Source organism: Spodoptera frugiperda, chromosome 30 (assembly GCF_023101765.2).
Source record: "Spodoptera frugiperda isolate SF20-4 chromosome 30, AGI-APGP_CSIRO_Sfru_2.0, whole genome shotgun sequence".
Taxonomy (NCBI): domain Eukaryota; kingdom Metazoa; phylum Arthropoda; class Insecta; order Lepidoptera; family Noctuidae; genus Spodoptera; species Spodoptera frugiperda.
Window position 1 is genome coordinate 12732453 of NC_064241.1, and position 23995 is coordinate 12756447.

Genomic DNA, 23995 nt, shown 5'->3' on the forward strand with positions numbered 1-23995 from the left:
TAGTCTCATAAATCATTTACCAAGTCTGTTGATGGATAGTTTTACAATGCATCACATGCATTTGTTAGAGCTCGAGTTGATTTACTGTAAGTAAAATCTTCCAAATTTTGTCTATCCATAGTGAAATTACTAGCTCAAACCCTGGAATCTTCGAAAAGACCTTTAATATCATCATCATCAGCAGCAGAAATACGTCCACTGCTGAGCAAAGACCTCCCCATAGTCCGCTGCACCGTGTGACAATCTGCCACTTGCACCCATTTTTAGTAGCTTCAGTATAATTTAAAAGCCACTCAAAATGAGAACCTGCATATAGACCCGCAGAAATAAACATTGGGAACTAGATAAGTGTTCTCTCTTCCAGAATCAGAACCCTCCCACCCTGTTCTTCGCAAGCAGCGATCCTTGGAGCTGGGAGCCAGACCTCCTCAGCATCGCCCTCCCAGGGCCTCCAAATGGACCAAAGTCAAGAGGGCTTTTCTGACGTCAGCGTCAGCTTCTGTCCCATCCAGTCCTAACAGGCACTCTGCGTTCTTCACTGATGCAGGTTAGTGGCTATACTACCCATTATTACCTTAGGACCTTAGAACATTATAACTAATTGGACCCTTTTTTGATCTCATTTTATTAGGGCCCTGAAATCCATTGATGGATTAATACTTTATAATATCAAAACTAGTTTAGCGTCTGTCTCTGTCTCTTAGGTTGCATTTTTATACAAACACAACTTTCACATATATCTACAATATATCACATTGACCTGACAATTTGTATCATTAAAATTATGCTCAAGGATCGTGCAACACAATGTTCAACCTAGTCGTTTTCAATCGTACAATCATTTCATTGCTATGTGCATGTAGAAAGTAAACTTCAAAAACCAGTAACATCTAGAGACCAGCTCATTCGCCTACCATCTTAATTTACGGCAGAACGTTAACAATATTTGCCTCGCTTCACATTTTATTATCAAGTCTAAACTACTGCCAACTCTCAATTGTCGTCAGTTGCATTTATATCTACATTGCATACTGCAATCTTGTTATTATTACATTGCTGTCGATTTATTACAGAACATAATTTAAAGACGTTACAATTTTGTAGTAATTTATGATGAATATAAAACACTTCAATGTTTCGTCGGTAGCTAATGAAGTTTTATTGCGATCATTTTGTAGTGAAATTAAAGCAATAAAATTAAATTGCTTGAAAATGTTCAATTTAATAAAATATTTCGACAACTTTGATTCATAAATTGACGTCGCTAAACAAGAAGTAGGTACATTTTATGACTGGAAAGCTAGATAGAAGCAACTATCATTATACCCTATGCGCCGTAACAAGGTACGGCTGACAGATGCCTGTATGACGTTGACGTCTCTCTTTAGGGATGGACATTAGAAAAATCTTTTTGTATCGCTATCGATACTCGCAGCATACATTTAATTCTCTTTAATTTTTTTATTAAATGTGTGTGTTATTTAGTTGTGCAGTGTAACTATGTGTATATACTTGTCAAAATAAATATTTTATGACCAAGCCCTGAGGTGTTTCAGAGTTTCAGTTTTACAAAACCGTGAAGAATATAAGTATATATTAGTTTGTATATGTTACTAAAGCAACCACGATCTTTCAGATTAAATACCACCACGCATTATCAAAGGCGCCGGAATTGTCTACTACATATTTGTGCTCAGATAAAGTCACTGTGTTTCGGGCAGAGAGAGCCGCGTCTACAGTAGATTTACCCACATAATTAAAGGTTTTTTTAGAGTGAGAATTGAACGACGCACGATTTTTGTTTTTTATTCTAAAAAACATCGACTGCCTATCCATCGTTGCAGTATATCCCATCACTAAACACGACTATGGCTTTACGTTATACGCATAACACTTTACTTTATTTTTCATTTCATTAGATTTTATTTAAAGACTAGAACATTCCGGTTGGTTTTAATTTAATTAACTAAACTTCCGAATGATTTAACATAATACGAATGTGATACAGTTAAAATACTAAGGCATAATTTTTAAATCGCAGCAACTTTCAAGAGTGATACGAAACGTTACGGAATCTGTCACCCGCACCTTGTTACGGCGCATAGGGTATAACAAACCATGACAGTCCACTGCTAGAATACGAACATCTTCTACATAAATAGGTATTGTCAACTTCGCTATAATCATGCTTGTTTTTTTATGGAATAAGCCGGTAAACGACTAGACGACTATCACCTGATGGTAAACAACTCCAGAGGCATTACAAGTACGATGCCAGGCTTTTGGGGATTAGGAATTTAAGGGTTGTTGGGGAATTAGGGAATGAGAAGGGAGGTAATTGGGCCTTCGGTAACCTTACTCACACAACGCAAGCATTGTTGAACGTCAGTTTTCTGTGAGACTGTGGTATCACTCCGGTCGAACCGACCCTTTCGTGCTGAAGCATGGCTCTCCGACACATAAGGCCTAGTGGGATAGATAGATTCGGTTCAGCGCTCACTTATAGAGAACACTGCTGCCCGGTCTCTGTCAAATGTTTTATGACGCTGTCGTCTACTATTATGAAACCCGTCTAACAGGAGACGTTACATATTTTATAACATCCAAACAACCGCTTGCGGTCCAGAATATCACACAATACGCAACGGCGTATTAGTAAGTTATTTTGGTAAAATTACTCATACATTAACAGATCTGTCGATATTATTGCCGAGTTTACGTCACTCCTGTCCCTGACACATATTCCCTTCGTGAGATTCAGATTTTGCGGTAAATTGTAATACGACTCTTTAATTTTATTGATGCAAAAGTTTGAGGAAAAATATTTTAAAGTAACTTTTTCAAGCGGGTTTGACACACGCTCGTTTAAAAATTTCGCAAAATCTTCTCTTACTGCAACTCTGCATTCCCCAAATGTACATTATGATAAATTACAGTTTTCTATGAAAAACACCAACAAGTGTGGGAAAACGAAGCTTCGGCACGAATGGGCCGGCACGACCGGAGTGATACCACGGTCTCAACGTGAAACAACTTGAGTTTTGTTTCGTCGTGTGAGTGCGGTTACCGGAGGCCCAATTAGACCCTTTCCAATCTTCCCAATCTCCGATTTCCCTTACTTTCCTAACCTCCAAACGGCCGGCTACACATTCGTAATGCCTCTGGTTACTCCGTGGGCGGCGGCAATTGCTTGTCACGTGCTGAATTTTAATTCTCTAATGATTTGTATCATCTCAAGCTTACGTATCAGCTCCCAGGTCTTTCTTCGAAGTAAAGGTAGACCAAAATCTATAACAACTTCAAACCAAGATCACGTTCAGATTCTTACCCATTTTGAAATAGAATAGAATAGAAATCAGGCGTAAATTCCTGCTATATTTCCCATACCTAATGTCGAGAGGTACTTACAAATAATTTCACATAAACACAAGATTTATGACGTGGACCTTCTGTAAACAAAATAAATGTTTTGTAAACAGCTGTGAGCAATTCGACGTAGCCATAATCTTATTGAAGGAAGTTCATTTAAAATAATCCCAAATGTTACCAGGAAATTATTACCAAAATATTTCCTCTCATCGCGAGCCAACTGCAGTCTTCCATGTTTACGCGAGATTATATTAATGCTTCATTCGTTTTGTGGGTCCTAAGTTCGATTGCAAAATTCGAAACAAAATTTCCAATAATACGTAACTCCACGTTGAGTAAACAGTTACTCGTATCATTGGAAATTTTGTTTCGAAATTCTCAGGATTTGGACTGATTCTGGAACTATGTTAGGCCCTTCTTTTGTGAGACCCAAAGTAAGTATACAAGTGACAAATTATATAACTTTTTATTCAACACATCAATCATAGTCACATCATCACCATACGATTCTGCTACATGTGTGATCATGAGTACAATCAAGATATCATTTTAGTTAAACTTATCAAACCGATTAGACATAACTTTCAAATCAAAGAACGCATCCTTCTCCATCTCACACCTCAGACCTCGTTATCAACAATCGTATAACAACTACTAACTACTAACCCAACAACACAGAGTAAAAAGTAAAATAATGTGGTTAATTCTTTACATTTTCATCGCATAGCACAGCGGCTGATGACAGCTCTATACAGCGCCATACTGTCGACATTTACGATCCCTACTACAACATTTAACTGTTTTTAATATCTTTTACAACTATTCCACGAAATAAATTCTCACAAATATCGGAGGAAATGGGAACTAATTATATACCACACCATAGGTATTAGCTATTTATAGTTTCAAACAGAAACAGAATGGAAAATTTTAAACAAAATGAGTTTGTATACTATGTAACTAATAAAGGAATGTAGTGAAAACTACTGAGCGTTTTGGGATGAAATAGGTATATTTTATTTATAAGTTCTACCATCATTCTTAAAATTAGACCTGATTTATCACTATATCGACGAACAAAAGTCGCTGATATAGCCTAACGAATAAGCAAGCTGAAGTGGCAATTGACAGCACATAGCACGGAAAACCGATGGCTGCTGGGGCAGAATGGTTCTCGAGTGGAGACCGCGTACCGGCAAGCGCAGCGTAAGACGTCCACCCACAAGGTAGACAGATGACCTGATTAAGGTCGCAGGGAGCCGTTGGATGCAGGTCGCTTCCAACCGGCCTATCTGGAAGTCCAGGAGGCCTATGTTCAGCAGTGGACGTCTTATGGCTGATATGATGACGATAAATTCGATTCGATAAGTACTTTTAATCCCAACTAGCATTGTCTTAACGGAACAACAGGCTATTTCACGAGCAAATCGTTAAAATGATTTGGATATGAACATTTTAAAACAATGCAGCATATTGCTTCTTTTACTTAAACGCATTACCTTCACTTTTATTAAAAAAAAAAACAAAAGACATAGCAACAAACTGTACTACTCCAGTTTTTGAGAAGATCACCCACAATACATACACACGAAACTAAAGCACTTGAACATACGAGCACACATTAAAATTTGGAAACTAGCCAGAGATGAGTAATTAAAAAGGCAAAGGGCGTTCACCTTGCTGAAAGTGATTATGCGAATGATAATTATGTCAAAGATGATCAAAGAGTGGACTCTCACATTTATGACAAGTCGTTTCTGGGTGTAAAAGTAATAAGAAATGACATTAATGTGTTGTGTATTTGATGTATAATTGTGTGAATTGATATTAACCTAGTTTTCGAAGGGACCTGAATATGTATTGAGGTGACAAAATCTTGTTTTGTTACTTTTGTGTCAATTTTCTAGCATATTTTAGGATAATGTTGTAACGTTTTTAAAGGTGGGTCTACGCTAGGAGAACTGAGCACAACGGGTCACGAAAGAAACACAATTTATCTAGTGTGGACAGACTTACAAGCTTTAAACAAGCATTTCTTTCGTTCGTTGCGTTCCACTTGTTGTCGGGAACACAAAAGGATTACTATAGAGAAAAAGATTGATGCATGGTCTCATAAATCCCAAGAACTGGGTGAAACATCACTGCAGAAAACTTAAAACTAAGTTCGTGGACAGTGATCGTTGTCGAGGATAACGAAGCCGAGAAGACGTGTAGCGAAAACCCACCTTAACAGTCAGTTGTTTTTTAAATTAACATTATTATCATCTTTATAATATAACGTTTGTCATTGATGACACAAAATTTTGATCTTCAAATATTGGTCTTAATGCTCTAGACAAGAACAGAGCAAAGTCAGACAAAAATCTATTCTACCCATCTATTTTTCCAACCGATTGATGGATGGTTTTACCCAGTTTTTCCCATCACAGTAAGTGCCAAGTAATAAAACGGAATAAACAATCAAGCCGCTGGAGATTTTGAAATAGGGAAACCCAATAATACTTCCGACCGATGCAATTAGAACGGAGAATGAAAATACAAAGTAGGTATAGCTGGGCGTTTATCGGCTTTTCGAAAATTTCTCAGTAGAAACACGGAGTCTGAAAATGAGTCCGGTATATGGCAATAAGCTCACCACCTATTACATGGGACTTGCAACATAAATTGTGAAAAGTTGGTGTACATTGTACAACGTGCCACAATGTGCACCTCTGCCTACTCCTTCGGGAATAAAAGGCATAACGATATAGAAAAATATATAAATGATGATGATGATATATTAAAACTAGTAGATACTGGTTACATCACAGAGCTCTAACCGTAATGACGCGTATGAAGCTTTATTCGCGGTTGAGTAAACAAAGAATGCAAACTCTGGATATATCGTTGTCTTAGCGTTCCCATCGTAAACACTCTGGTTTCGTAAGTAGACTATTTTTAAATCTCCCACAGATTTGGGTTGGATATTAAAATTTTTATCTCAGTATAAATTTTACTCGTATCGGTTAAATACGAAATAAAAACGTACCATAAAACGTGTGCCTCGCAAATCAGACCAACCATATTTTAATCTGAGACCATTTCACAACAATAACATTTCCTTCAATCAAAAATAAACTTTAAGACTATTAAATAAAAGTTACTTTATTATTTAATTAATCACTCTTATCCTTTTTGACAAGTTCGTTAGCATCAACAGCTGCTAAGTCTTGTTGTAGTTTGGCTAGTTTAGTCTTAAACGAAGAATCTATATCATTTGCTTTGTTGTCAGCTAACATTCTTCTGATTAGCTCCTTCATATGTTTAACGTCTTCTTCTTTAGTTGGTTTTTCCGTGCCTTCTTTATCAACAGTTTTAGTTTCCTTATCTTTATCTAAATCAGTATCTTTTTCATCCGTCTCATCTTTTTCTTTCTTTTTACTTTTATCTTTTCTTTCTATATCAAGAACTGTTGCGTTGTTGTCTTTGATGTAATCTTTAACTTCTTGCATAAAGGTATTGTTCGTGTATACGCAGACTCTGACGCTTTCTACAAGAGTGAAGGCTTCGTCTTCTATATTTCTGATTACTTCTATGAGGCAAGCTTCGTGCATTGCTCCATGAGCCATGAGTTTGGTCAGGCTGACTACTCCATCAATCAGCTTACCTGTCACATCCATCATCGCTGATTTGATTACTGGTGACTGGAAATAAATAATTTTATTGCTATCATTAATTAAGTACTTATTATAGTTTTGGCAATTTTCTTTCTGGTTATTTTGTTGTTGATTTAGAGAATACTTAAACTTTTCAGTATCTGAAATATTCTACGCATTAATTACGCGGTATTGTGCTTATACATTAACTTGTAGTCTTATCTTGACTATAAGATACCAAAAAAATCAATCAAATCTTTCGCGAATGCAGAATGTATAAAATACTCTCGATCGTTAACTCCTACTCGCTTACAAAATTCTCAACATTACGTGTTTCTTATAAAATGTATCAAATAAAATGAGATTAGAATTCAGGCACTGAAAGTTTCATAGCTGAAATAATCTCGTAAAACATTCCGCGCAGCATTTGACTGTATATTATATTTTATTTCATGACCGGAAGTGAATCATTCTACATAAAGTTTACGAATATTTTCCCCAGTTCCGTCCAGAATTTGTGTGAGTCGGTAATTGATCCCGCTATATCCGTTTCCAAGTGTGATTATGAGCTGTTTCTTTAATTTGAGGGGTGATGCTGCACGCATATTTTACGAAATCATGTCAATGCAATTAGCCGTTGTTCCATTTAAATACTCAAATTCATTAAAACCAATCCACTCATTTTCATTTATATTTTTACTTAGGACATTTCGATATTCTAGATGCCTGAAATACTGTGAATTCTTTCGAGTTCATTGCAACCCGACGCTAGAAATTTCTCCTACTTTATGAATGTGTACACAAACACAAATCTTCATCAGTCGATCTCTGGACGATTTATGTATATTCGCATCCTACTGTATTTAATTTAATATTATCTTACCAACCATGTCTAAGTCTATATGAAAAGGTCTATTCAAATTATTTTTAGTCTTTACTATACTATATTACATATATTCTTACTCCTGTGTATATGGAAATACTAAGAAACTCAGAATCAAACTGCCGATTACTACACCATCTAAATATTATATAGACTTGACCCCATTATAACCATAGCATCATCCTCTTTTCCACAATAACCGCGAAGTCATTAAAATCATTACACAGCTCATTTGCCCTCAAAACCCATGGAAATAAGACCAAGGTCTTTCATTCCCATAAACCGAAACACTAAACACACTTAATTGACTTTAAAATCCCATAACACGGTCCATTGAAGTCATACACTTCGCCGAATGATCGTAAAAACTCACCTTTGAGATCACGCACTTGATCACCTTCTTCAGGGTATCATGGTCATGCCCACAGACCTTCAGAAGACCATAAACTTCGTGTTTCTTATCGTATATCTGGAAATAATATTTTTCGTTATGCACCTGCGATGCCTTTGATGTTCTCCTAGCAAATGGATTTGGCTCAGGCTATTGATCTTGTGAACCATAATGATGAACTCAGAATTGACGGTTCGTAAATAAATGTTTTTTCTTGAAATGTGTTTACGTTTACTCTCTTACGATTATGATCCACTTAGCGTACATGAAAGTTGGATTCCGAGAAATCTTCCAACACTAGCACAACTCTCTCAAAGGACGGGAATTTGTTATACCGTACATTATATTAAAATTTTTGGCTATTTACAAATTAGCAACAACCGAAGGCATTTGACGCCAGATAACAAGCAGACTACACTGTCTGTTGTTATTCCTAAATACCAAGAAATACAGTCCAGATTCCAGTTGAAACTATTTGCGTGGAACACTGCGCTGAACATGAACACCATCCATCACTGTTGTTTATGAATGAAGAAGAAATATTTTGTTTGCAATAAAGGCAATTCTTGCAACGCAAATGCTAGCTTTTACAAAAAAAATAAACAAAGGAAATAACACATTCCTATACGTGCGAGCTGAATTTTCGAAAATTATTTCGATATTCGGATGATTGGATATACGCCAATGGGATTCCAGACAGGACGGTTGAATTGATTTTGATGTTCTAGTACTGCACTAATAGATTGTTAGTGCTATTTATTATTTTGATGTGTAAAGACTCTGTAAGTCTTACATATGTGATTTAATCCGTAGCGTGTTTGACCATGTACTGTCTTATGCACTGACGGTGGTGCATAAGACACTCGATGGGTTAATCATCGCCAAACGAGTTAAAAAAGTTTAAAGAGCTGTTGATTGATTGATTGAGATTGATGATAAAACCCGTTTATGATCGACAGATTAAAAAATAGTGCAAATATTTTTGACGCAGTAGCAGGCAGTGAAGTTTGAAAAGATTTAGTGAAAATATCAGCTTATTTTCTGAAAGCAACTACGTCAGTCTGGTTTATAACGTCTTCTTGATCTATTTAAACATTATCCTTGTCTTTATAATCTAGATCTAGGTTGATACGATACACAAAATCTGGAATTGTCTCACCGGTTTGATTCCTGTGCGGATCATGTTCTTGAGTGCTAGGACGCTGTGCACGGCCTGTGCTGGGTCGTGGCCTATCAGTGCGTACCCGCAGACCACCATCTGATGCAGGGCCTTCTCAGCCAACACTGATGTCTCATTCTGTTTCTTTTGTAGGCACACCTCCAACTATTTGGAAAATTACCAGTATTTTAGAAAAATCACTAACTAGTGATTATCTTCTGCATCGAATAATGACATTTTGTTGCATCACTTGTTTCGTGCAAATTATTTTAAGAATATTCGACTTACGTCATTCTCGTAATATAGCACATTTTCTCGCTATGATTTAGTATTTTAAATGTCAGTAATTGGAAAAATATCAAAAAGAAAATATAGCTTACTTAATCTAGTTTTTTATAAATTTTAAAGATCTTTTAGATCTAAATTCCCTGAACTACCTAGTTCTATTTTACTTCTGTACCTCCTTCTCTCCATGTCCCTTGATGACGTCCAGCATGTCTTGCAGCTCGGTCAGCCTGTCCTGGATGTGCAGCGTTCCATTCTTCAGTAGCAGCTTTATCTTCATTAACACCATATCCACTGCCCTAGCCATTAATTGATTTATTAGATTTTACAAGATTATGAACCTTACTCTTCAGAATATAGTAGTAACACTTTAAAATATAGTATACTTGATATGTGATTTTCTTTAAACCATTATGACCACTATTATTCTTACCGATATAGCATTTTTATCAAGTTATGTTTTACATAAAAAATGGTTTTACCGTAGGGGTCACTTCGTTTATAACGTTGATCAATTTCATTCCCTCATACTGGACTGCACTCCAGAATTTAAAATCTATGTAATACCATCATTACCATCTACTCAATCCATTCAACTTACTTCTGAAGGTCCACTTGGAATTTCCTCTCAAGACTTTGTAGTAGATCATCACTCAATTTCTGAGTTATTTCATCTTCTATTACTTTGTCCACTTCTTCTTTGCCGATATCTTTTGCATCTGTTAACTTTCATTGATGTTTTATTAGTACTAAATAGTTAAATGAATTTCAAAATATACTAACTACTTATGAAAATATTATAAAATTATGCAATCGAAGTTACTATGATAGTATTAACGTTTATATCAAGTGGTGCTTTATGAAAATAATGATAAAGCAGATGGACTCAATGTTAAAACAACAAGAACTAAACAAAACACAATCTTAAAACTCACCAAAAACAAAGAAATACAAAAACACAAGCTAGCTGCAATCCTAACATCCCTCATGGTGGAATCGCCGACCCGTCTACAATTTAAGTGGTCCCGAAATAAATTGGAACACAAATAACGACTCTTATAATCCAATATAGCAGAGTTTATGATGAAAGATCGTAAAACTTTATCGATATCAAATTGTGTATAGGCTATATATTTGTAAGGAAACTGAAGTTTTCGATGCATTTATTTTCAAATCCTTTCACTTGATATATTTTTGAACAGTACAGTACTCAAAGTCAAAGTCAAACCATTTATTTCAATTAATCCTAAGTAAGGCACTTTTGAAACGTCAAATTGAATTGTCCGTCAGTCTGTCTGTCAGTGACTGTACTAATTCAATAACATGCATACATAACTATAGTCTCTGCTTACCCTCATGGGAGATCAGATAGGGCTGACCCAGTAGGGCTGATGCCCGACCCGGAGCTGTGGACTACCTAACGGGTTATCAGTTCCGGCTTAAACAGCAGGAGTAGGAACTGGGTGGTTTTTAGTCAGTAAGATTCTGGTACTCCCTCTCGCCTCACCCAAGGCAGGATAAGTCATTGGATGATTTACCCTACTCAAAAATAATAGGAGACAAGCGTGAGGTTATGTATGTATGTACAGGTACCAATATAGAGTATACTATTACTCTGCATATTTGATTGCTTAACACGCTAACTGCCACGTAGATCACCGGTGATCTACGTTAGTGGAGGATTTGCCTTCAGCAGTTTTCTGATGGTAGTTAAAGGCTTATTTTTATTTCATGTAAAACAAGTTTGTTGCTGTTGTAAATGTTTATTAAAAAACACCAAAACTTTCAAGTATTTTTATCAACAATACACGTTTACATTTTGATTAGGCTATGTGGTTCCAGCATCGTTGTATCAACAGGGGCACGAATCGTCACTGCCACACTCACAAACGACTTTCTTGTTCTTCTCATGCTTGCATCCACATTTTACTTTATCTTGTTTGTCGCACTTACAAGTTACCTTTTCTTTTGGTATTGGTGCACATGGAGGCATTTTAGGGTCTATTGCTTGCTCCTGTACAGAACAAAGAATTTATTATATATCGTCTCATAACTTCAACATACGACTGACTAAAAGGCTTATCCCAAATCAGATAGAACCTGTAACAAAACTGGCAAGTAGTGAGTTCTTGTACATTCCTGAACTGCAATTTGAAACTCTGCAATGGGTGATGGACTACAGCTACTGTTTTGGTTTTATGCAAAAATAATATTATTTGAAACTTACGATTTTGCAACAGACCGACCGACACAGGTCCCGTCGATCCAGCGCATCCAACACTTCATAGAACTGTCAACAATTATTTAATATTTGTTTTATAAAAATCTCATTAACTCATAAATATTCTGCTCAATTTCTGTGCTTGATTGAACAATTAGTTTTCAGTAAAGCAAATACAACTAAACTTTGTTTTATGTCTCATGACGGTTATGATACAAACATAGGTATTGGGATAAAAATACGGCCTTACCTTCAACTTGACTTCATACATAACTTTTATAGAGGTGCACAGAAACAATTCCACCACCTCCATAGAGACTTGTCCAACTCTACAAGAAAAAGTTATTCCGTTATTACAAATATTTTTTTGGTCCAATTCCTTGTGAAGAATTAAGAAGGTATTATTTAAAAGACAAATGTACAGAACGTACGTCTAGTCTACATCTAGACAACTTTATTTTCTATAAAAGTTTAATAACATTTTTAAATAAGATAGGTAGATAGTGGTATTCTTTAATGTTCATTAGAAATAATACCATTGCTTATATTCGAAAATATTTGAACAAAATGTAACAGTCTTATTCATGAGTCGCCACACCGTGCACGCTGCCTTTGACTAAGAGACCCGTTGTAACTTGAAACTAGTCGAGTTTTTCTCAATAGTATATCTGACGATAGTTATTATTCACAATTAGATAGTTTTGCTGGTAATAAATAGCAATACTTACTGCACCAGCCTCTTATATACATCGCAGAGGCAGCACATGGTAGAACTGTGCATCTCTTTTGGAGGTGGTGGTGGCAGCGCGCGGTTACAACATTCAGGGTCGCATTTTAGATGGAATTTTCCTAGAGGTATATACTGGAATACAGAACAAACCAATTTAATTTTATTAATCTCCTCTAGTGAGAAACGGACATCAACTCTTGATCAAAACTCATCGACATTGTACAAATGAGTAGACGAAGACACAAGGATAAACTGAAAACTTGTCCTTGAAAAATTTGTGTATCAGGACCAATCTTAGACAAAGACTGGGAGATCTTTCTTCTGACTATATCTCGACTTGTTTTGGTGTCGACACAGAGCCTAATCTAGATTCTGTTGATTCAAAGTAACATCGGATCACCTCATGGTAAGCAATCGCCACCGCGCATGGACACCCGAAACACCAGAGGCGTTACGAGTGTTATCTTTGGGGGTTAGGTATTTAAGGGTTTTTGGGGAATCGATGATATAAAAAAGACCTTACCAATACTATTATGACGATGGCAATAAACAACATCAATTTGGTTATACATTCTACTGGACATGCGTGATCTGAAAACACATTTTTACATTAATAAAGGAACATAATTTATTTTTTTATACATAGCTTAGCACTTGTGGAAATGAACTCAGCTAAGCTATGTTTTTATATAGAAAGATGCGTGCTATGGATGGCTCCCCTAATATCGAGACAGCACACTCAAACTGCGCATCTTCCTCGCAACGGCTACATAGCTTAGTATCAGTGGAAACGTTCACATAGTTTCACAGCTTAGATATTTCATCTTCGTGGTATAGCTACATAGCATATCTTTAGCAGAAAAGTACTCTAAAACTGATGTTAACTTACCACCTAACACAGCAGAAGGCCGAAAGAATGCAGTGTTACGACTCGACATCGCAGTCTTTTCCAAAATGGTTTCGCTTTCATATTTCCATATTGTTGTCTTCTCCCATCACTTGCACAGAACACACGGTAATTTCGATCGAGAATAAACTAAGAAATGCCAACAGAAATACAAAATCTAAAGAAGTCTACATTTTATCAAATCTGTCATTTCTGACAGACGATTACAAAAAGGGTGACGTTGATTTCGTTTTTAAAATAATTTGATAGCAAAAAGGACGTACTGCCAATTTCAACAACCGATTTCACGATGCAGCCCCTGCAGCTGTGACCGTGCGCAAACTATCTAAAGTCGCTTGTAAAGAAATAATTTCGTATCACAACAGAAATTTACCATTCACAATTAAAACTATATAACAAGTAATACACATTTTTTATGTTTAACGTTTAATAGTTTTAACGACCTCCATTCCACCAACCAAGCCTTTACGTTTGATGATACTGGATGTGGTTGTGGATAATATTGTACTATGGTCAGTATAATTAAAAGTGTGTGCCAAATATCAGATGGATCGAACGTCAGGAAGTAGGCTAAATACCAATTACTTTTGACCCAAACAAACAGGGCAAGGTAAATAAAAACAGCTTTAACAAGTGAAATAATTTATTTTTGATTATTATTTTCTCGTTTACGTTTTGCACTGGGACATTCTCCGACGCAAGTTTTTCCTTCGGTGACACATTTTGAACAGTTCATTAAAGAAGTAATGCTATCCGATAGCGGCGATGACGTCGATGGCCCCGGCGGAGTTGTCTCTGTCCCAACACTTTTAAATTTCAATTCCTCCTCCTTTCTTTCTTTTTCCTTCTTCAGTTCTTTGGCGATTCGATCTCTTTCATGCTTTTGTTCTCTCCTTGGAAGTTCCTCAATCGATGCTAAAAATGTTTTGGGTGATGTTGAGGGTTTGTCCTTGTCTCCCAAAAAAGGAGACTGTCTTCCCGAACTACTAGATGCTGCAGATTTCAGCTCACTCTGAGATACTGGGACCTTTGCTGTATCGGTATCTAAAGAAGTCGATATCTTCAGTGCTATTTCAGAAATTGTTGAAACCAACTCCGCGCCATATCTCGAAGCATCAGAAACTGTACCCGCTAGAGGTATTTCAGATCTACTTTCAACTTCTGGATTTACAACTTCTGGTTTTACAACATCTGTTTTTACAACTTTTGGTTTTGCAACTTGAGGTTTTGCAGCTTGTGGTTTTGCAACAATTGTAAACCCTGCATCAGAGTCGAAAAGTGTTCCTGTGGTAACAAGCTGCAAGTAGAGTTCTTTTTAGTTAAAATCTACCATGTCTTATATGACCTTATTTATTATATTTAGACCTCTTTAAATTTAAAAGCTAATTCTGGATTTGTATTAGTTCTAACTTTACAAAGACCTCCGAGCATTGTCAAGCAAAATACTAAACTATAGCAATACCATAAAACTACTTTTTCTTTGTTACCAACCTACGAATATAAAAACAAATACGTACATCATTACCTGGACTTGTCTTCCGCGGGAGGGGTTGCACTCCAGTAGCCTGGCCAAATTGTCGCCTGCTTGTTGTAACTGAAACAATACATAATATTACTTACATAGATAGATAATACCAGTCTTTATGTTTCTCAAAGGTCCAAATAATACATTTCGAAATAGAAAAAACCAGACATAACCTTGTTCAGCCCAGAGCCAAAAATTTTATCATTTATCTAATGATCAAATTTTTGGCAACAAGCATTAAATAATATTCATGTCGTCTCCACAAAAGGAAGAATCCTATACAATGTGATATACTTCTAACCCGTTAAGGCTGAGTTCTACATCTAATTTTATGGACAAAAGTCGGGGGTCGAATGGGTCGAATTCCCCCTAAAAATTATGGCTATTTTAATATTTTTTTTACTTTTTTTCATATCAAAGGTTATATGCGTCATAGCAAAAAAAAACGACAAACGGTAGCTAATAACCTTGGCTAACTAATTCATTACTTTTTTCATATGTTTGATAATGTTTTGGTGAGATAAAAAATGAATTGTGAATTATTTTTATAGAAAAAATCACTATTTTTCAATATTTTCATTAGGGGTTCAACCCCCATATTATTTTTTTTGGCGATAAAATTAGATGTAGTACTCACTTAACGGGTTAGAAGTCTCAACCCTATCACATTGTATACTCTAAATGCTTCTGTAGCCTTAGTACGAGTAGGAAACATCGAGGAAAATAGGCATTAATGTCATAGCCTCAGATTTAGTGCAGCTAGTTCCAATAGTTCTAACTAACGTAAAAACAGATTCCAACACATATGGAAAACCAACCAACGAAAAAGACGTAACAGTAAAACAAACAACCAAAGCAGTAGACACAGTAACTATAAATACGTAATACAATCTAAATCTACATTCTGCAACGGATAGTATTCTAATTAAAAATAAAAGCAATTCTGCAAATATCTTCTATACGTTAGAAGATAACAAATAGATAGTAGGTAAACATAAATATATCAAGGGGAACTCTAAACTCCGGTCATTTAGATTATCGAACGCTTTTGTTGGATCTCTGCCAAAATATTAACTTCCTATATCGTAGACTAGATGGCGTTAAACTACAAACCGGTACGGTTCTCTCATTTCATTGAAATTGTTTGGACTTAGAGACTGTGAACTTTTGAGATATCAGATAAGAAATTAAAATACTTATGTGTATCTGGAATTTATATGTTAAGTAGTAGATATTGTGTAGTAATTAATCAGTCATGACGATATTTTTATAATAATTATTGTGAGACATACTAAGTTAACTAAAAATCATGGTCTGCCCACGTATATTTATGGAGAAAAGGTCTACTAATTTCAAGTCACAAAGGGATCTTCATCATGACAGTTTTTCTCCATTAATATACGTGAGTAAACCGTTTCTTTTTGTCAATTTAGTCATAACGATGATAATTAAAGTGTAAAAGGTTTACTGCAGGTATTACTTATTTACTGAAAAATAACATTCCCTCTTACCGCGCTAGCGAAGTTGTCGCAGTATTGGGTCGCTCGGTCCACCGAGGTGTTGTAGATTTGTATTATTGGTCTACATGATCTGTGGAAGTTTAATTAGTATTAATAAATCATTCACAAAATGTCACGATTGTTATTTTCATGTGTGATAATTGCATTTGACTGCCTTGTTGGTCGAGTGGTCTCAAATGCAAAGTCTCGAAAATTTCTCAGTCAGCCGGTAGGCTGGAATTGTACCCAGTATATGGCAATAGGCTCACCCCCTATTACAAGGCACTTATAACACAAATGAAAAGTGGGTATGCTATGTATAGCGGCATTACACTTCTGCCTACACCTTTGGGTATAAAAACGTGGCATATATTATTGTAATTGATGTTGTAGTCGATTATAACACAGAACAACTCTTTGTATGATCCAGAAATTGTTCTTCTGTATCAAGTATGATACTTAAACATACCCACGAAACAGTTTAACATATTACTGTGCGATATAGTTTTAACATACTTGGCAACTTCTCCGACGACTATGCAAGGGCAGGGATCGCAAACACAGTCAGCGTGTGGGTGGCTCCGGCGTCTGCTGAGGCCAGTGATGCCGCTCCGACCACCGACACCGCCATCTTCGAACATTTCGGGACGGCACGCGAAACGGCACTCGCCCCGCCATACCTAACACGTGGTATAACTCATCATCATTCTCATCATTATCTACAGCCTATAAGTGGCCATTGCTGAGCAAAGGCCTGTTCTCACACGGTTTGAGTATTTATTAATCACCACGCTTGCTCAATGCGGGTTGGTGATTCTAAACTTAGAAATGTGATGTCCAGGTTTTCTTAACTGTATGTTGTACTATATGCTGTAGTATAAATAATCTTAGAAATTACATAGGACTCGGAAAAAGTTACATTGATACTTGTCAGGTTTCGAACCCGCACTTTCGAAGTTTTGTGCCCATAGAAATCTACACTTCGAAACGAGTTTTCTCTCCAAGTCCTTTAAGTATAATATTATAGATACAAAAAACTACTACGTTACTAACCACGCTGTATATTATGAATAAGATTATTGCGAGGACGATATAGCCAGTAACCATTTGTCTGGTTCCGGCTGCCACCTGAAACCAATACTTCTTATTATCATCATCAGCACTCCCATCCACGTCCACACACAGGTCCCACTTTTGTATAGTATGACTGAGCTTCATCACTAGCTCCTAGTACAGCGTCACTGCTAGTTATATTGACAACTAGTAGAAACCTTATGGTACTTTTCGATCAGAGATGTGCTATGGGTGCGTTTGACTTCCACCAATCATATTCATTGACACTCATAGCTCAGCACTGGTGGAAACGGACTCAGCTAAGCTATGTTTTTTAAATGGAAAGATGCGTGCTATGGATGGCTTCCCTACTATCAATAGATTGTATACTCGAACTGTGCATCTTCCTCGCTTATTGTAGCTTATTATCAGTGGAAACAGTTACAAAATTTCATAGCTTAGCTATTACATCTTCGGAGTATAGCTACATAGACATAATTATCTGGTGGAAAAGCACGCTTCAACTTTAATCTGTTTTACAAAAACCTTCATTGATTTAAAAAAAATCTTCAATGTAATGGAAATTATCTAATGGTTGAATATTAAATATTTATTATAACATTTGCAATACCTACATGGTCTTGTTTTATCTGGGTTCTTTACCACCACATGCACGAACCATGTTACATTATACAAAATGTTTATTTTAATTTCATTGCGGTAGGAAGATAGACTGTATTGTTTTGGTACATATTGCTATTTTGACATTATAAACGTGTCAAACGTTTACTGGCGTGGTAAAGACAAGAAATAATATTTTTATCTTTACCTTTCCTCTTTGTAAATAGGTCATATTGATTTTACGATATAGGTACGAAAGATTTGCTCATCATTTAGGCTATAATACAATTAGTGGAAGCCCTATTGCCAAATATTGTAATTGATATTGTCTGTCCACACACAGACAAAGTGGTCAGACGCTGAACAAGGTCGTAGGAAGCCGCTAAAAGTAGATCACTTCCAACCTCTCAAAATTGGTGGAGGCTTGTGTTCAGCAGTAACGTTAATGTGGCTTATATGATGATAATGATTATGATTATGAACAAATATTAATATTGACGAATGTATTCCAGAAACAGAGGGTCTCAGCAGCGGCTGCGAGGCGAGTGGAGTGCGAGAGGAGATAGCAAGAGACTACGCAGCACTCCAGTCCAAGCTGAGAAGAGAGTTCTCAGATAGACGAGGAAAATTATATGCAGGTGAGGCTTTAAAATATAATCTAGGTAGGAAATAGGTAACCTTTGTGAACTATTGGATTAGACCAAAGTTGAAAATCAATAAGATTATAGCTAAAAAGTGAAATTCAAACAACACCTCACGTTTTTTAGTTTTTAAACGTTGCCTCATACTAAGTTTTCGTGCGTTCTTCGAGCATTGATCATTGATTAAAATTTTACTCCAATGATTCCAGCCTCTCGTCCTGTGGCAACCGAGGAGCAGTTATCAGCAGACTTCCGCAAGAAGCTGGCTGAGTGGCAGCTGAAGAAGGGAGTCAAGCAGCCTCTGCCCATACCAGCCAGACAGGATCTTAGCGAGGACTTCCTTAAAAGATGGGGTATAAATAAAATTAATGAACGTGTTAATACAAATATGCTAAAATTACGAAACAAGATTTGTTAAATCAATCACTCTTGTTGTGTGAATAAAAATGCCTGAGTTAAATGAGTAAGTAAGGAAGATCTTGCTAAAATTAGATTCCAGAATTACTGTTTGTGTCCAATTAATGATAAGTAAAATATATTCAAAACGGTAAAACTCGTCTATTTTCACAGACGAATGGAAACGCATGAAGGAGACGAACTCAGTCCCAGCTTGGGAAGAGGAAGCTAAACCTGATGAGGTACTGGTACAAACGTCTACAGGACTCTTTAAGTTTCAAGGTAAGGAATAGGTATTACATGTTTATAGAGCTATCATCTTAGAAAAGATTTCTAGACAAAATATTCATTGATACACAGTCATAAAATCTGCTATCTGACGCTTCCATTTTTCAACTTCAGGTATATCTCGATCATTCACCCGCAAGCTACACGAATGGGAGAAGTCTCGTGGAATAGCTCCAGAAGCCTCCACTTCAGCTCTTCTTCGAGCAGCCAAAGCCCGCACCAGCAAGGTTCCCCAGGCACCTCTCACCAGGACCCAGTCTGATGGGAGTGTGGCTCCATCAACTGCTGGCTCTGGTAGACTCCACGCTTCAAGTCTCAGCGTCAACGATGCTGATGATTTCGATTCGGAGTATGAGAGGGAACATTCTGTGAGTATTCATTACGAACATTTTTTTATTATTATTTTTTTTAATTAAAAACATATCCCCACATTAGGATTCTCTCCTGTGTCGTGGGTGCGTTTACAAACATACAAGTTCACATACACATGACACCCAGACCCGAAACAACAATTTGTGGATCACACAAAGAGTTGCTCCGTGCGGTAATCGAACCCGCTACCCGTTGCGAGGCAGCCAGTTGCCCAGCCACCGCACCAACCGTGCAGTCATAACATACTAAACAATACGTAGTATTGGCTAGATTCATTCTTTAATTTTCATGTCCCTGTCCTCAGCTTGATGGTCTCGACGACTGCGATGGTCCAGAGACCCGAGGAGCTGTTCTTGTAGAAGTAGAAGATGAAGAAATCTGTACAGCAGCTCCCTTGGTTGCCGTGTCTCCTCGCCATACTCCTCAGAAACCTGTCTACACCTATGGCCAGGCTGAAGCCAGGTTATTGTGTGAAACCAGCTCAGCAGTCACAGGAACTGCTGTGCTGCAGCCAAATGGAGCTGGTAAGTAATTTACTTTTTATATCGTAAATCTAGTTGGTGTATAAGACTACATATTAACTTAAACATAATTTTATCTTTAGTCGTGCTATCCGATGCCCGCAACGTGAAATCAAAGGAGTCATCTGGAGCTCGACCGAAAACTCGTGAACAGGTAACACACACATTTCTCGTTGTTTCGAAAACTCAGTCTCAATCCTTCATAAGTAAATAACATTGCAGAGCAAGCACTCAGAAAAGAGCAGAAGGAAGATCATGAGACAGCCGAGCATAGAAGAAGACGCCATGTTCATTAGAAAAACCATAGAAGAAATAGAAAGAGGAAGTTCTAGTCGCTTTAGAGAAAGAGAAGCCACTGATAATGAAACTCGTCACAAAAGTCCTGAGAGAATCTCACCAGTTTTACAAAGAAAAGAAATAGACAGAGATTATAGTCCAAAAGTTAACAAACAAAGAGATAATGATAAAGAGAGAATGATTGATGCCAAAGATAGAGATAGTATTGAAGAATCAAAAGATGATAATAAAAAGAAAGAATCAGAAAAGACTAATGGTAAAAAGAAAACTAAATGTAGAGCCAGGCTAGAGAGGGAGCAGTCGAAGCCTTCAGAAAGTGACACAGAACCTGAGGTTGATACTGTAACAGTAGAGATACCGAGAAGAAGAAAAAGACCACGGCGTGCATCTGAGAAGCCTAGAACGCCTCCAACTTCACTGCACTCAGATTCTGAAGGAGAAGTAAGTACATATCAAAGCCCATAACTCTACTGTAATATGAATTCAAACATCATGCTCATTTAAAATTGTCTCAATTAATTTTTAGATATTCGTCCTCAAACTAAAAGCACCAGAACAGCGCGACCACTCTCCAGAAGTCATTGTGAAAACCACTCGCAAAATATTCTCTCCAGTAGTCCGTAGCGGAGAATCCGTCCCCAGAGCCGTTATACCAGTAAACGTTGAAGATCTAGCAGAAGTCAGACCTTTAGAACATCGGAGCGAAGGCAAGAAGAAAGAAACAAAATCTGAAAAGGTAAAACCAGAAAAGACAACACGTTCCAAAAGTTCTGGTGATCTGCAAGAGACTGAAGAGTTGAAGAAGAGGACCAGGCCGCCACTACCATCTTCACCTTCATCACAAAGGAAGCCACAGCCTCCAAAAGAAACTGCGCCGTCCATCCGCATTATGATACAGCGTTACAATAAGAAGATCAATGAGGAAGGTAAGAGGCTAAATTCTCTCTAATTCTCTCTAAATAGCATCTCAAAGAATCCGTATTCGAATGTCTAAAAATTGAGATTTTTAAATGAATGTTTAAATATATTTTTCAGGGCATACATCGCCAGTCAGCAGTGGAGCATCTTCCCCCGCCTGGAGATCACCGTCCACTGAACGTCGAAGACCTCCCGACATGCCTGTGGGTGTAAATATCAGGTAACTAAACTTTACGTAGTCATTAACAGACAAAATGTAAAAATATTCAATGTTAATTTCCATTCTTTTCAGAAATAACCCATTCCTCGAGAGGGAAGTCCAAAAATCAGCGAGCGCTTGTCAACTGTCCAGACGCGATGCTACTTCAGCGGAGAAGCGTCTGACACCAGCACCTACTGCAGGCCTCGATGGTGTTCTAAAGTCCCACAGTGCTAATGCCTTACACCCAGAGAAGACAGCCAGAGATTTAGCTGACACCTCGAGTAAAAAGAAAGAAGACAGTCAAGAGACAATAATGCCCACAGCTAGTACTGACACTATAGTACCAAATCCAAGAACTCAGCCAGAAACCTCGTCTACTGCTGAATCTCTACCAGCCTTGAGACATGTATCTGATGTCACAGTGCCTACATTCAGCAGCTATATGACTGGAGAACCAGGATTATTCGGGAGGTCTATATCTACTGTGGAAACCAGTAATTTCCAGGAGTACGAAGCTGCAGCAGCTACGTTGTCGGAAAGAGCTGCGAAGATTCGTGCAGCAAGGGAGAGGTTTCTAGCTTCTACGGTGCCTATGAGGAGGGAAGGTACCAGTTCTGCTAGCGATTTGAGGCCTGGAGACAGGTGAGATGTTTTAAACTGATCATCATTATCATTATCATCATCAAGCATTGTTGAACCATATGCTCAGCTTTATGCATTCAATCCTTAATTCATTCATCATCTATCTACAGCTAGGCACATTGCAATCTTTACTCCACCATAACTAAACTAACATATATTTTTTTGTAATGGTTCCAGGTCGAGTAGAATAAGTTGTGAGAGTGACGTCACAGAGTCCCAGAGCTCCAGCACCCAGGAGTCTGCAGCGTTGGGCCGGAGTGCATCCACGGGGATGGTCAACGTGGACAGAGAGGCGTGGCAAAGAGTGGCTGAAGGTATAAAAGTTAAATTACGTAGTAGTACCATATTGACGACCTCGTTGGGCGAGTTGTTCGATTCCCAGATCGGGCAAAGTAATACTGAGCATTTTTCGGCTTTTCGAAAGTTTCTCAGTAGCACGGAGTCTGGAATGATGCCCTGTATATGACAATATAAAAGGTAATACTACCATAATCTCTTCTTAAGTATTTAGGAAGGTATTCTTACCTAAATAAAACTTTTAAATAGATCAATTAACATTTATTACAGTAATAGGTACCTAAACATACGCCAGATAAAACTATAAAACTGGATTCTGGAATCTGAGAAATGCATTCTTTAATATAGTATAATTTTTTCAATTGCTTTTCAGGGTCTCGTCGAGAAGGTCGGTCTCGCTCCCGCTTCAGCCTGGCCCGCCTAGCAGCCAAGCTGAGGAAACGCGACGAGGGCGGAGCAGTGTCCCGTCTCTGCCGCCAAAGCCTGCTGGTGCAGCTCATCAACAAACATTAAAATATACATTAAACTGTACGCATTGTATTCCGTATTTCATTTTGACTAACCTTATCAGTAATCTAATATGGTATGGTATGTCTTTTTCGAAATTAACTTTTTTTGCAATTAAGCCCAGGGAGCATACATTATACTTCGTGTTAAAATCGTTAAAGCTATAGTCGACCGGGAGAATAGAGAAACCCCTAGTACTTATGGATTTTTACGTTCATCCTACATATTATGAATAATTATTGAATTATATTTTCTATTCTATTATATTCTGGAACTACAAAGCGGGACCATTGAAATATTTTTATAGGACACAAGAGGGTATTTTGGAGGCCCAATTACCCCTCTCTCCGATTTTCACAATCCTCGTTTCCCCAACAACCCTTAAATTCTTAACCCCCAAATACTGGTAACGCACTTCTAACTTTCTATTAGCCAACGCCTCTGGTGTTTCGGGTGTCAAAAGGCAGCGGTGTTTGTTTACCATCAGGTTATCTGTCTGCAAGCTTACCTGTTTATACCATAAAAAACATTCTTGGGAATTATCTGAAGGTTGTTAAATAAAAATGAAACAATTTTAGCCATACTTTATTTTCAAATTTAATATCGTTTCGTACAATACCGTGTTAACAGTCCGAC

At 37.3% G+C, this 23995-nt stretch overlaps 4 protein-coding genes across 8 annotated transcripts in view; 1 reads left to right on the plus strand and 3 right to left on the minus strand.

Annotated features, from left to right (window-relative positions):
* Positions 1-23392, plus strand: part of LOC118269659 (uncharacterized) — a 37707-nt gene extending 14315 nt beyond the window's left edge. The window contains exons 5-17 of one of the 4 annotated variants that reach the window (XM_035584873.2): positions 365-547; positions 18791-18916; positions 19129-19272; positions 19490-19597; positions 19718-19971; positions 20280-20499; positions 20580-20650; positions 20719-21234; positions 21320-21719; positions 21829-21931; positions 22004-22555; positions 22733-22869; positions 23226-23392. In XM_035584873.2, the coding sequence (XP_035440766.2) occupies positions 365-547; positions 18791-18916; positions 19129-19272; positions 19490-19597; positions 19718-19971; positions 20280-20499; positions 20580-20650; positions 20719-21234; positions 21320-21719; positions 21829-21931; positions 22004-22555; positions 22733-22869; positions 23226-23365 (2954 nt within the window). In that variant the 3' untranslated portion in view covers positions 23366-23392. The remainder of the gene's footprint in view (positions 1-364; positions 548-18790; positions 18917-19128; positions 19273-19489; positions 19598-19717; positions 19972-20279; positions 20500-20579; positions 20651-20718; positions 21235-21319; positions 21720-21828; positions 21932-22003; positions 22556-22732; positions 22870-23225) is intronic. The other 3 variants (XM_035584874.2, XM_035584875.2, XM_035584876.2) reach the window with 3 other exon arrangements.
* Positions 6496-10824, minus strand: LOC118269660 (uncharacterized). The gene is made up of 6 exons (XM_035584877.2): positions 10658-10824; positions 10324-10448; positions 9898-10021; positions 9438-9602; positions 8261-8356; positions 6496-7052 (listed from the first exon to the last, which is right to left on the minus strand). The coding sequence occupies exons 1-6, from the start codon at positions 10709-10711 to the stop codon at positions 6525-6527; spliced, it is 1092 nt and encodes a 363-aa protein (XP_035440770.2). The 5' UTR covers positions 10712-10824; the 3' UTR covers positions 6496-6524.
* On the minus strand, positions 11470-13788 carry LOC118269663 (uncharacterized). Its single transcript, XM_035584881.2, has 6 exons — positions 13563-13788; positions 13197-13264; positions 12672-12805; positions 12194-12272; positions 11950-12012; positions 11470-11736 (listed from the first exon to the last, which is right to left on the minus strand). Exons 1-6 carry the CDS (start codon positions 13609-13611, stop codon positions 11575-11577), a joined length of 555 nt encoding a protein of 184 aa, XP_035440774.1. The 5' UTR covers positions 13612-13788; the 3' UTR covers positions 11470-11574.
* Positions 14206-18451, minus strand: LOC118269661 (uncharacterized). 2 transcript variants are annotated; one of them, XM_035584879.2, is made up of 6 exons: positions 18293-18451; positions 17658-17732; positions 17121-17284; positions 16617-16695; positions 15106-15174; positions 14206-14877 (listed from the first exon to the last, which is right to left on the minus strand). In XM_035584879.2, exons 2-6 carry the CDS (start codon positions 17709-17711, stop codon positions 14224-14226), a joined length of 1020 nt encoding a protein of 339 aa, XP_035440772.2. In that variant the 5' UTR covers positions 17712-17732; positions 18293-18451; the 3' UTR covers positions 14206-14223. The 2 variants fall into 2 exon arrangements, with proteins under 2 accessions (XP_035440772.2, XP_035440773.2); XM_035584880.2 differs by having other exon boundaries at positions 18289-18436.
* Positions 23393-23995: the final 603 nt, after the last annotated feature.

What these genes read in the sequence shown, in the direction of transcription:
- LOC118269660 (XM_035584877.2), bottom strand. Translation starts at nt 10,711, where the DNA reads ATGAGGGATGTTAGGATTGCAGCTAGCTTGTGTTTTTGTATTTCTTTG. An exon ending in TTTGTATTTCTTTGTTTTTG is followed by an intron (nt 10,449 to 10,657) that starts GTGAGTTTTAAG and finishes CATCAATGAAAG; the next exon opens with TTAACAGATGCAAAAGATAT. An exon ending in TCAAGTGCGTGATCTCAAAG is followed by an intron (nt 7,053 to 8,260) that starts GTGAGTTTTTAC and finishes ATTTATTTCCAG; the next exon opens with TCACCAGTAATCAAATCAGC.
- LOC118269663 (XM_035584881.2), bottom strand. Translation starts at nt 13,611, where the DNA reads ATGTCGAGTCGTAACACTGCATTCTTTCGGCCTTCTGCTGTGTTAGGT. An exon ending in CCATCGTCATAATAGTATTG is followed by an intron (nt 12,806 to 13,196) that starts GTAAGGTCTTTT and finishes TCTGTATTCCAG; the next exon opens with TATATACCTCTAGGAAAATT. An exon ending in TGTATGAAGTCAAGTTGAAG is followed by an intron (nt 12,013 to 12,193) that starts GTAAGGCCGTAT and finishes AATTGTTGACAG; the next exon opens with TTCTATGAAGTGTTGGATGC.
- LOC118269661 (XM_035584879.2), bottom strand. Translation starts at nt 17,711, where the DNA reads ATGGTTACTGGCTATATCGTCCTCGCAATAATCTTATTCATAATATAC. An exon ending in GTCGTCGGAGAAGTTGCCAA is followed by an intron (nt 16,696 to 17,120) that starts GTATGTTAAAAC and finishes AAACTTCCACAG; the next exon opens with ATCATGTAGACCAATAATAC. An exon ending in CCCGCGGAAGACAAGTCCAG is followed by an intron (nt 14,878 to 15,105) that starts GTAATGATGTAC and finishes CTCTACTTGCAG; the next exon opens with CTTGTTACCACAGGAACACT.